The sequence below is a fragment of the Papilio machaon genome, chromosome 1 (genome assembly GCF_912999745.1).
Source record: "Papilio machaon chromosome 1, ilPapMach1.1, whole genome shotgun sequence".
Classification (NCBI taxonomy): Eukaryota; Metazoa; Arthropoda; class Insecta; order Lepidoptera; family Papilionidae; genus Papilio; species Papilio machaon.
In genome coordinates this window covers 1,449,181-1,462,468 of record NC_059986.1, presented here as the reverse complement: position 1 = coordinate 1,462,468, position 13,288 = coordinate 1,449,181, and the positions used below count along the sequence as shown (strand labels likewise).

General features: G+C 32.1%; 1 protein-coding gene across 3 annotated transcripts in view; it reads left to right on the top strand.

The window, feature by feature from the left end:
• Positions 1-6,754, top strand: part of LOC106714261 (RNA pseudouridylate synthase domain-containing protein 2) — a 231,563-nt gene extending 224,809 nt beyond the window's left edge. For 2 of the 3 annotated variants that reach the window (XM_014507254.2, XM_014507256.2), the window contains exons 5-13: positions 561-648; positions 3,722-3,830; positions 4,076-4,187; positions 4,502-4,698; positions 4,813-5,010; positions 5,106-5,204; positions 5,287-5,417; positions 5,644-5,856; positions 5,933-6,754. In XM_014507254.2, coding sequence (XP_014362740.2) covers positions 561-648; positions 3,722-3,830; positions 4,076-4,187; positions 4,502-4,698; positions 4,813-5,010; positions 5,106-5,204; positions 5,287-5,417; positions 5,644-5,856; positions 5,933-6,007 — 1,222 coding nt within the window. In that variant the 3' untranslated portion in view covers positions 6,008-6,754. Of the gene's footprint in view, positions 1-560; positions 649-2,574; positions 2,663-3,721; positions 3,831-4,075; positions 4,188-4,501; positions 4,699-4,812; positions 5,011-5,105; positions 5,205-5,286; positions 5,418-5,643; positions 5,857-5,932 lie in introns of all 3 variants that reach the window. The other variant, XM_014507255.2, reaches the window with a different exon arrangement.
• The last annotated feature ends 6,534 nt before the right edge of the window (positions 6,755-13,288 follow it).

Below are 13,288 nucleotides of genomic sequence, written 5' to 3'. Positions count from 1 at the left end.
ATATTTTTTAAGGTTTATAAATGGTGTTTTATGAATTTTCTACATCGTTGACTTTACTTCAATATCTCTAACATCAACCCGTGTTATGACTATCGCTCACGCATGTTCATTTGTTGTTTTGTTCTCGTCTTATTTGTACATCATATCACGAGAAACATTATAAGGTACGACGGACTCTGAGCAATTTTCTTACACCACCACTCATATACACTTTTAAAGAAATCATCTCTGTTATCAAGCCCCGTGGTTCTAAATTTATATTCGTTACTTTCTACTTAACACTAGACAAGTTTCAAACTCTACACTTACCTAATCCAAGTTAGTGTGAACTTTATTCTTCATTAATAACTTCTTACTGTTTTTCTTTAACTTCGAATTCTACATTAACGTTTTAAACATAAAGATTAAAAGTGTTTGCTTTACTTTCTTGAATCATAAGATTAGTTCAGGACATTAAAACGTTTGCTACTAAAACAAATAACTGAATTTATGGTCGATGTTATTTTGCTCAGCGTCCGAGGCACTTTTAGGCCAGAAGCCTGACGTGTGTATCGTTGCAGGCACGAAGTACCGGTCACCAGCCAACCGATCACCCTCGTACATATCGACGAGGAAATTGTGGTTGTCAACAAACCAGCCTCTATCCCCGTAAGTGGCAATTGAGACAGCCATGTTTATGTGTAATGCTTCGATCATTTCTTTCTTCTTTTTATCCTTTGTATGTGATGCATGATACCTTTTTAACTTTATCACTAGTCTTAGTAGTAGTAGTGGTGGTAGTTATATACTCGTATCTAGTATGTTTTTATGTTTTAGATCATTGTCTATGCTTTTGTCCTCTGTTATTAATGCAGATCTCATCCTTTTTAATCACGAACCAACTTTATCTGTAAAGACTCTACATTATAATTTATTTTAAACAGGGCTCATGTAAGTATATCTATATTTTTTAAATATGTTAGATGCTTTACAATGTTAACTGTTGTGATAAATACCAAAAATAATTTTGATAGAGTTATGATAATAATCAGTGAATTAAAAAATAAAAACAAAAATTATAAAATACCAAAGAGATAAAACAACATACTAATTGTTATAAGATTTACTATTCGAATTTCAAATCATACGAACAATAAAAAAAAACCAAACAATTTTTTTTTTACCTAAGCAAAAAGTCTCTGTATACCAGAATATATGTAGCTCAAAACATTTTCGGTGCTAATGCACTGCTTGCCTTGCAAGAAATATCCAGCAGTTTTCAGTGATGAAAGGCCTCGCGCGTCAAAAGACATCCTTATTGAAGTTGGCTTTCGCTTGTAAGACATCGGCGCAAGCTCTTTGAGAGACACATTAATAAATTAGACGTTGAGCTATGAGATTGCGTTTTACACATTTTTACTCCTAATAATCCTACATCTAAGTTTAAAATGACTTCTACGAATTCAAAATTCTTAAAAGAAATTATATTCTTCAAGAAATAAAACTTCATTAATCGACATTCTAGCAACATACGCACAAATACATTAATATAAACATTATTGTTGCATTAACCTACTTGAGATTACAACCAAAACTATTCCATATTCCTATTAAAATAGAATCCATTATCCTCAAGTCAACAATGGGGTCCATCGAAATCATCCGTTTCATCAACACGAAATGACCAATCAAATTGATTGACTACGATTCAACGAGCTTAAAAATAATTTTTCAACTATCAGAATATCTTTGTTATACCTCACTTTGGCTTTAACAAAATGGCGATTTTTATTTTAACACAAGGCCCTAAGTGACCGACCGTGTCCAATTACTTTGATTGATGCAGCACCACAATGGGAGGTCCCGAAGTGCTCGTGTAAAGCCTACTCTGATATATTATTGCCATTTTACTAAAAAAAAAAATCAACCCCATTTCGATTTGAAAAAGGAATTATTGATTTCGCGCATGTTCGTAAGTTATTATTCGAAATTTATTTAGAAAAAGAAGAAAAATATGACGATCGAATTCCCATTGAAAAAAAAAATACGAAAGATTCTTTAATGCATTCAAAATTTTCTAGTGTACTAACGAATGTAACTTCTTATATAGAGTACATTTTTGTTGAAATTTCATTTTATGGCTCACTACTATTCATATAATAATAAACAATACACAATACACACAAGTCTGCACATTTACAATTGCTGTGCGTTTTATTGTTGTGCATACAATATCTATGTTGTTATGGCTTTTAGTAGAGTTAATATACTTGTATGAAAGAATTTAAATATACTAGTATTGTATCTGTTGTCGCTGAACAACGAAATGTGTCAAATTCGCGTTTGTTAATATAAATTACTTAACTTTTCTAAATTCTTTTTATAATAAATTTTAATCAAAAATTACATATTAACCAAAGAGAAGTTGGATGTTTTAAAAAGCTGTAGACGAATCTTTACGTACGACTGTAAAAGAATTGAAAATATCATTATCAAGCACTGCTTATATAAACGTTGATTCAATCACAAAAGTGAATGCGAAATCATAGGACTATAACTTGTCCTTAATGAATAATTCTATCCGTGGTGGGCCAGGCATGAGACTCCAGTGCTCGCTAGTCCCTTGCGCATCATACACGTGGATGAGGAGCTACTCGTGCTAGACAAGCCTTGCTCGCTGCCGGTGAGTCATCGCGTGACCGTCCCAGTCTCTGTCAGGCCCTGGTTACACAATTTGCTTAATCTTACTTTTGATTCAATTGAGTTTGTACATTCAGAATATATCAGGTGGTTTTTGCGAAAAAATCACAAGAATCATTCCATGGAAACCACAGAAAAGAAAAGTCTTTGTTTTAAAAATTCCTTTTTATATAAGAATGTAGATTAAACGAGCAATTCTTACAAATTTGTAAGATTCGTTAAAGTTGTAACTATGATAGTACTCGTAAATTCTACCAAACGAAATTTCCCTACCAGGGTCTGACACAAGATTGTAATCTGCACAAGTTTGGACCCGTTTAAACTCCAAAAGGAACTGATGAAACGTGCGGTCTCTTGAATCCCACTTGAAAGTGGAACGATATTGATCAACTTGCGTGTCAATAGTTTGATTTTATAATCATCAATTTTATCGACAGGCTCTTTAAATACACATCTCCATTCTCTCTTCAACTGATATAAATTGTTAGCAACTTCCAACATTAAAACACTGTTTAAATTTGATCTTAAAAACAGTTCTCAAATGAGGATTTGAAGAGAGAATCAATTCGGCTCGCTTCTATAATTCGAAGAACATCGTAGCGCGAATTTTTTTTTAAACTGCCATAACATAACTTCTTCAAACGCATGTTAAAGTCTTTTTCATATCATTACTATCTCTAAACTGCACCGAACTTTCCCGCCGTTTACTGGCACAAGTAACATGCTTTTTCCAACAGATATATCTGATTTACTTAGTTTATTTTACATATGCATATAACTTTCTGGTGTTTTATCGTATTAATTCTTTATCACTTCATCAAGAATGCTTTCATCATTAGCATTGTGTGTTACACCGCCTAATAACAATATGTTTTAATTTAATATCTAAAAAATGTAATTTTAAAAATATTACTTAAATATTAAAAACGAAACCTCGCCTTTATTCAGCATTATCTTTAAATGTATTGATTATAGAATGACGTTTGATAAATTTTCATGTAACACTTTTAGAATAGAGTACTAATGGTAAATGATTCCTCAGGTTCACCCGTGTGGAAGATACCGACACAACACCGTCGTTTTTATTCTTGCCAAGGAATACAATTTGAAGAATTTGAGAACAATTCATCGATTGGACAGGCTAACCTCAGGTAAGACGAAGAGAATAAATCAAAATCACACATAATGTATTCTTAGAAAAAGTCATAAAATATTATGGTTCATAATTAATTACTTTTATGGTAGAAACTAAAAGCTGATCATTACATAGTTACTATCAAAGCTTAACCTTTAAAATTATTTTCTGATTGAGTCATATTTTAAGATTTTTATGTCATAACAATAAGTTATGAACAATTCGGTTTGTTGCATCATCAAAAAAAAATACTGTGTTCAGGGCTATTGCTATTCGGAAGAAGTCCGAAGAAAGCGAGACAGATGGAACATCAAATAAGAAACCGACAAGTGCTGAAGGAATATGTATGCAGAGTGGACGGCCATTTCCCTGAGTAAGATATAATTATTACTATCACTACAGCATCATTTAAAATCTAAATTGATATGTAAAATCTCTAAAACAAGAATTACCAGAGCAATTCAGTTTCAAATTAATATACTCAATATCGTTTGTTCCAAACTCAAGTAGTGTAATTAGGTTAAATTGACATCAGAATTTTCAGTTGGATACTTTGCTCCAACTATCTCCAATGTAACAACAATTTTGTTCTGGGATGTTATTGAAGAACTATTGAATTTGAAGAACTAATAATGGAGGTTTATTAAATTAATTTATAACATTTACGTTGTTGCTTCCAACTTGCAGCGAGGAAATAGAATGTCAGGAACCAATTGAAGTGGTTAGCTACAAGATTGGAGTGTGCAAAGTTTCTCCCAAGGGAAAGGATTGCTCCACGGTATTCAAACGATTGGGATTCAACGCCAATAACAATACTAGTGTTGTGCTGTGTAAACCGAAAACTGGACGAATGCATCAAATTCGAGTACATCTCCAATATTTAGGTGACTTTATTTAGCAATATATTTTTCTTTCAATTTATATATTGTTACCATAAATTTATATCACTCAAGGAAGAAATGAAATAGTCTAACAATTTTCTTCTTTTTTTGGTACAGGTTATCCAGTTGTCAATGATCCATTATATAACCATCCAGTATTTGGACCACTTCGAGGTAAAGGAGGCGATACCGGTGGCAAAACTGACGAACAGTTAGTCAGAGACCTCATCGCTATACATAATGCTGAAAACTGGCTTGGAGTTGACGCCGGCGATGATGATTTATTATTTTCGAAGCCAGTATCTGACGATAAAGGTACATTCGCATAGAAAAGAAAATTGTTTTCCTAATAACTTACTTTAAAAGGCACATAACATGCAACTATTCATATCTTTTTGCTTTTTGTCCAGTGGGCGAAGACGATTGCGACACGGGACCAACATCAAGAGAATCATCACCAAGACTTGAATCTCCTGCACCAGGTCTAACACCATCTTCTGTTATGACTCGTGAGTTTAGAAACATTAATGTTTTTTGTACTACATTTCATCGTTGTTTTTTTTTTAATATAATATATTATGTTTTCTAAAGCAACGCTTCCAAGTCCATCAAGTGGTGCAGAGGCTCCAGTGGAAGTAGCTGCGAACTCTCCCGCTCCATGCACCCTGGCGCCTTCACCGGCCACATCACCCGCTCTTAATGACGACTCCAATGATGCTAAGGTCAGTTCATAACCGAGGACAGTTTTTCTTTATCAAGTTTTTGATTGCCAAAAATAAATATTTTTTACAAAAACGGTTCTGTATAATACCTTTGTCAACCATGTCCAGTCATTGATATTAGCTCTGGTAGCTCATTGCTTCGGATGCTTTATGTTTTTTTTTAGCTTCCAGGTTCGGATGATTAGGTTCCACGATTTGTTATTAAACATCCTGATCTTGTTCACAGTCTGATAAAGTGACAGTGGCAACGCAGACAGGTTGTGGGGCGGGCACTCGGGCGCCCAGTGCGGGGGCCGCGGCCAGCCTGGGCACTGGCGCAGTGGGCACGGCAGCCGCGGACTCGCTGGCGGCTGACCCGCATTGCTACGAGTGTCGAGTGCGGTACCGCGACCCGCGTCCTCGCGACCTCGTCATGTATCTACACGCGTGGAAGTACAAGGTATTCACTGGATACGATTATACGATTGATGATAATATAATAAGAAAGAATCAACATTAATTGTATTTGTCACCAGGGACCCGGCTGGGAGTACGAAACTGAACTTCCGCAATGGGCGAACGTAGATTGGGAAGACCAAGAGAACTCATAGTCACACTGTTAAACAACACCAAAGTCGCATTCAGCAACAACGCATTACTGTTATCAAATCCGGACAATATGTCGAGCGTTAACTGCTGTTACTTTATAAATGTAATATTTTTTTAGCGGTGAATATGAGAAACCAATTTCTAGTGTAATATTTCAAACAATGTTACTTTTTTAATATCACTAACATAGGAAATGAGTAATGATATTGTTACGAACGATGCAATTGGATAAAATAAAAATGAAATGATAATAGAAAGATGATATCAATGATGTAAAAGAGATAACAGTATTCTACTGGAACAGCAGAAGCATGTAGGTAAGGTTTTATAAGTAAATGTAAGTCATACATTAAGAGTATAGGTTTCATTCTGTATTGATCTTGTACTTCGAACTTGTGTTTTAGTATTTCTGGATTTCCATCGGATTTTGTAGCGCTGCTCGTTTGCTGTATAATTCGTAGTGTTTATTTTGTCAACCTTCAGTTCCTATCGGCCTAGAATTTTTTGTCAAGCTTGTTGTAGTGTAGTGTTAAGGATATGTAACCTTTAAATAATTGTAAAACTAATATCGGTACCACTTAAAATAGGTATATTGCTTAAACGAGGCAGGGTCTGAACAACAATCATGAATTTGATAATAAACATTTGAATAACATTTAACACTCAGTGTACGAGATAGCTATTCTGACATCAAAAGTACTGATCTTTGACAATGTAGTAGGTTTTTTTTTAATTTGACATCGCTGATTATATGACTAATTAATTCTAATTCACTATTGGAATTAAAGATTAATTGGACCAGTCATAGTTTTTATGGAAAAGCTATCTCTGTAATATTAAATACGTGTAAATTTTTAATTATTCGATGTTGTTGCTACGTCGTTACATTTGGCTTCCATAGGTCTCGGTAGGATGTTGAAAGTTTTTTTATAGACTTCACGAAACTTTTCTACCTACTTGAAAATATAGACTATTTTGCTACGACAAAATTCGCTTTTCGTTTATTCTGTTCTTTAATTTCCCACTACATTTGATTAAACATTCGGGCCATTCTGATTTGCATTTATTGTTTCAATGTTGTTTTTATTTCATTTAAAATCTGTATATTTTCTAATCACCGTAGGTTTCTATTGCTGGAGTACTTACAAAAGCTTATTGTTAACCTTTTATTCTCTTTGCAATATGCATTCTAAATGTTTTTGTTAAAGTTTTTCTGCAGTGAAACCGCACGTTTATACTCTGCCGTTTCGAATATTGATATCGGTGGTTACTTCAATATTAACATAATAAATAACCAAAGTAATATTGGAGTCATTTTCTCCAAAGACAACTTTTTTTTTAATGAACTAAGGTGACGGTTTTGAATCGGTCAAAGCAGCACACTTAAAGACATGGTAAGGGATTTTGTTTGTTTTTTTTTTTCATATTTCATAAGTTTTGCGTGTTTTTTTTTAGTTGTTAAGAATATCCGAACTGTTTTAAAATATTTGGATTGTTTTTTTCAATTGCCATCTTGTATGTTGAAGCCCCAAATCATAAACCTCTAGTGTATGTAGTAGCAAGTATTATAATAAAAGACAATTCTTGTGACACTGAAATATTTTTCACGAGCTTTTATAAAGTTAGTTTTATATGAATATATATTTTTTATTACTTATAGTATTAGTGATAGATTGTGGATCGGTTGTTCTGTCGTTTTCAGTTCTTTTTGCAATAGCAAACAAGGTTTGGAGTAAGCAAAATAATTTTTTTTTTACTATCACTAAGATGTATTATTTAAATTTATCAATGACTGTACAAAAGCTTTTCATGTGCTTGATATCGTGTCATCTTTACAAATAGTAGAAGAAAAAAAAAACGTATCACTTATCTGTTTTGGGATCAAATTGTGTATTAAAAAGTAAGCTGTGAACAGATTGGGGTTGCTATTGCAAAAAATAATAATAAAACAAAATCATCGGTTAACACCGCTGTCTAATTTCTAGATTCAAAATTTAATACCTTTTTCGATGACATTTTTTATTATGAAATAATAGTAGATTGTACAAATTAAGATTTCTATTAGTGGCATATCACCAAGATACGGTACAGCTGAAGCTTGACCCATTCGAAGGTTCAAATCTAGTAGTCAAATGGTTTCTTTTGAATATTGTTGGTATTTTTATATAGTATGTAAGGATGTTCATATATATTATGTTATGTATACATTGATATTGTAGAGGACCGTTAAAACTAACCTAAGTAGAATAAATGTGATTTACTTTCAATAATGCAGTTTTAAACATCTGTCTATTTATTTAATTCTTTGAGGACAGTTACAATGGTGTTTTGTTTTTATCTTTCAACGAATATCAACGTAATCTCGGATTATTAATTTATTTATAAGATTTTCATGTGCCTTCTCAAAAAAAAATAAGATAAATTCTAAAAGTATGTTTTTCATTACTGTAATTGTTACACGGTTTTAACGTAAGTAGGTATACACTTGGCACTTGTTTAGGTCAACGAAGGCGTGATAAGGGAAACATAAAAAAAAATCTTAATTTTAATTTTGAAACAAAATAACTTATCACTTTATTTGATTTGTTTCCGTATTCACGCACAAAATATAGAATAGGCACAAATCACGGTCTTGTTTTTTGAATTTCCTTTGCCATTTACAATATTATTGTTAAAAAAAATATATATTTCAATGTGTGTCCATGTTAATACGGTTTTGTTTAAATTCTTCAAATTAAATATTATTAATTTGAGGGACAACAATGTGAAAGACATTTTGTTAATTTGTATAAGTATTTCGTAATTAAGAATATAATAGTGTTTTCTTCTTTAGATTCGTGTTATAATAATACATGTTTCCACGTAAACTTAATTAGAATAAAAATCATCTTTGACATTTGGACTATTCATTTATCCTCTGCCTCAAAAATATACAACTCCCGTACTTCGACTTACCAAATTTTTTTTAAATTTTATTTTGAAAAAAATTACACGTACAGTTACACTTTCAATTATACAATGCCCCGCAAAACTGCTTACGCAATTTGACTGCAGGTTACTCGCTTTATATAAACATAGCTATAAGTTATTAAATTAGGTTATATTAATACAATTAAATTACGTAAACTGTTACAACGTATTTAACAAGTGTTTTTAATAAGTATTTAAATGTAGGCTCACGTCTTATGTCTTGTAAACTATTGAGTAAGTATGGAACTCGTTTTTTTAACGTTCTATCTCCATAGTAATTTTGTACCACTGGACAATTTTTATATTATGGATTATCAAGACCAAGTGTCTTTACAATTGATATATCAACACTTTTACAGAAAAGAGTTACATCTTACAAGACAGGGATGGCAAACCATTAGCATGTGTGCCGTTAGTCACAATATTTTACATAGATCATAGATCAAAAATACATTATTCACTTCAAAAAAAGTATGAAGTTGATATAACATGAGATGGGAACTCTAGTGATTCCTCCGCTATCCAATAATTACAAATTCGAAATTTAATGGCACGTCATTAAAGTTTATGAAAATGGCAAGTTAAAGATAAGGTTTGCTATACCTGTGAACGAAATGCATTAGGGCATACAAGGCATCATGCATGGCAGTAACCGATTGTTTAAAATAAATTGCATAATTCGACCTTCAATTAAATAAAAAACAGTATATTTTTATACAGGTAAATGTTAAAGGCCAGATTTAAGCAATAGCAAGAGTCCTACATGCCTTCTTCGTTTGATGGCCGTGTTTTTTAAAGTTCAACCTTTTCTAAATGTCAGTGTTTCGGTTGGCCGGCCAAGCGATACAGACTGACTCGATAGCTAAAACAGTCTACCAAGTATTCGTAAGTTTATTACAGAAGCTATGTTTTTGCACTAAGGCGAATAATAATTAGAAATAAACTTCATTGATTTTCTTAGCTAAAATTAATAATTTCTCTTTTGACCTTGGCCTGGAGCCATACTTTATGAATCTCATTTTAAAGCATTCAAGTCTAAAATAAAATTCTACCTAATTATATTTAACTACTTAGTTAATTGACATTAATATTTGAAATATAAAATAAGTTTGGTTTTTTAAAACGTTTTTCACTATTAAGCTTTAAATGTAATATAGACCGTGACTTGAATATTAAACTTAGTTTGTTCATGATTTTAACTAAGTATCTCTAAGTTTAATTGAATATTAAGAAAGTAGTTCTTATGAAAAATTCAAGTTACTTATCTGTTAAATAAATTTTAATATAGACTAGAGGTCGCCCGCAACTTCGTTAGTGCAGAATTAAAAAAGTAGCCTATAATATGCCCACGTGCATCAGTTATCTTTTCGTCAAATCGTTCTTTAGATTACCCGAAAAAAAGCAGCCTTGCGAACAGACAGACTGACAAACATTTTAAAAATTAGTTTTTCGTTTCAACGCTAATAGACCATAAATAAGAGTGGGAAATATGATTTTTCTCGATATTACATAAAGGCACACCAATATAATTGATATTAATACGTTGAATTAAAAAAAAAAAAACGCCTTCGAGAAATAAATAGCAATTTCATTAGTAGCGGTCACTAAGCAACAAAAAACTATCGGATTTTAAATCTTTTATGATATTTAAAGCACGTACTTCCTTACTGAAATTACATATTAACATAAGTCTGAGATTATGATAAAATTTGACACGAAAATCCAAAATTAGTAAGTTATTTTAATTTGTAATTTTAATTTGGCTCCTGACTAATTATTAACCGCACGAATAACAGAGCGCTAATGAATTACTTCACGTGTAGATTTCCGCTTTGTTTTGTTGAGGCGTTATTCAACAAACGTCAGGAAAACCCTTTCTTACATCTAAATATTGTGTTTAACGTATTTTATTGTGTTATTTTTAAAACATATACTTTATTAGGGATGGTGTCAATAAGTCATGGTCGTATCTAGGGAAATTATCTAATTCTAAATCGGAGACGTAAACCAGATAAAAGCTTTGGTTTTTTTAATTATTTTAAAATTAAAAAAATACAATTTTGAAAGCTTTCATCTGGTTTACATATCTGATGGGAATGATACTAAAAACGATATACGAATGTTTAAAAAAATGTCTTCCTAATTACAGGATTCAATTTATCAATCATTTTATCAAAACCACGATTTGAAGCGGTTATGAACTAAAAAATATGGACCTGTTTTTAAGTTTAAATCGTAGAAAACTTGGTATAAAATTAATTTTAACGATATAAAACTTTCACTTTGTCCACGAAAGTTTCTTACGCTTTGAATTTAAAAAATAAAAATAAAAGTTAAATCCTTAACCGTTTGTTATAAGTTAGTGTCACAAAGTACTTCGCGGTTTTTCCCTGTGGTTACTTAAACTTAGAAAAGTTAGCTTAACTTAACTTTACAACAGAATCCGTTGTTTTGTTTGAAAAGAAATGCATGACAATAAAATAGTGAGTTTACAGTATTCAAATTCTTGTAATAAATAATACTAGATATTGTTCTCAATCTTCATAAAAAGAATAACAATATGATTTTGTACGGATGTTTCAGCAGTGAAAATTCGTGGTGTAAAGTTTTAACATTCCAGAAATATTTAGAACTAGCGGTCACCCGCGATTAAAAATATAATACGCCTATAATATGCCCACGTGTATCGGCTACCTTCCCGTCAAAGTTCTGTCAGAATCGGTCCAGCCATTCCGGAGATTACATGGAACAAACGCAGCCTTGCGGACAGACATACAAACAGACATTCAAAAATTAAAAAAATCATGATTATGAAATGTGACTTTTTTCGATATTACTTACAGACACCCCAATTTTATTAATATATACATATATAGATAAATAAAATATATGTTCTTAATTTGGTAATTCATTCTTTGTCTCAACTGACTGATTCATAAGAAATTAAATGATAAAAGCAGTCGTCCGGAAATCGTTTCATTTTATTATTTTACTGTCTCTACGACAGTAAGTTATTCCAGATAAAGGTGGGCTGAAAAACAGAGGGTTTGTGTAATACTAAGGTGTTACGTAACATGATAGGAAAGATTGATGATTGGGCCGGCGGGCATGGTGAGCCACGAAAATGCGGCAATTCTTCACGAAAGCAAGACACAGTCTATATCAAAACAGAGGCTTTATGTTAATTTTTTCATAAACTTTATTTATATTTATCATTCTAATTTATTCGTATCAAACCTAATGTGTAGTGTTTTTATAGCCAAAACATCATTAAAAGAAAAAAAAACTTGAGAGGTGTCAAGGGACACCCGGATGGAACGAAGTTCCTTTCAATTAATTAGTGAAGGAACCAATGTTTATTCTATGAATAAAAAACTTAAGTCTTCACAAGAAGTACATTTTATTTCTATGAATTTTCGTTATATATTGTCTCGTCGTTGCCATGGTGAAGTAGCGCTCATTCGTCTATAGCAAAGTGTCGTGACAACTTTTCGTAAGAATTTTTTCCGTCTAGCCCCCTTTCACAACGCGCGATAAGGAACTTCGTTCCAACTATAGGAATATCATAACATGGTTTTGTTAAAAATATTCTCTTATGAAAACAAAGACGTAGTTTCTTAGATATGACGTTGTTATGTCCAAATAACATTCCATTAATAGAATTGAAATGCACAAATTTGTCTGATTAAGCTACTCTGTGTCACATAAAGGGTTGTAATGAGGGTCGCGTGACGTAGAAACAATTTCAGTGGCCGGGTGAAAGTGTGATGATAGATGTTCCTTCAAGGTAGCCGTCCGCACACGCACATGCTTGCTAACAAAAGAAACTGATAAAACTTATCCGTATCAATAATATCATAGTTGTCTCCCCGATACACGGAAAGGCACGTGATAAATTTTTCGCGGTTTTTTTTTTAAGTTTGCTTGTCCGTTCTGTTATAATAGATAAGTTTTAAAGTTATTCATTCGATTGGTGTGTAATTTGGCTCATACTCGTATTCTCTTTAGACATTCTTATTTCTCTTTTACTGGAACTAATATCTGCTTATGATGTAACTAGTGAAAATTTTAATAATTTTTTTTAAGCTTAAATGCTAAGATTAAGAAAACTTCTACTTTTATAATGGACTTAACTATAACTGACCTTTACTTAACTTCGCTCATTTCGCGGCGCGTGTTTGAATACATAATTTTAATGCGACAAATGATTACAATCAAGATTTCGTTGTCGCACAAATTCAACCTTTCCCAAACTAATAATGACAAAGCATTTTTCATTTATGGTCAAGTTTATAGAAGTTTGAAGAAAATAA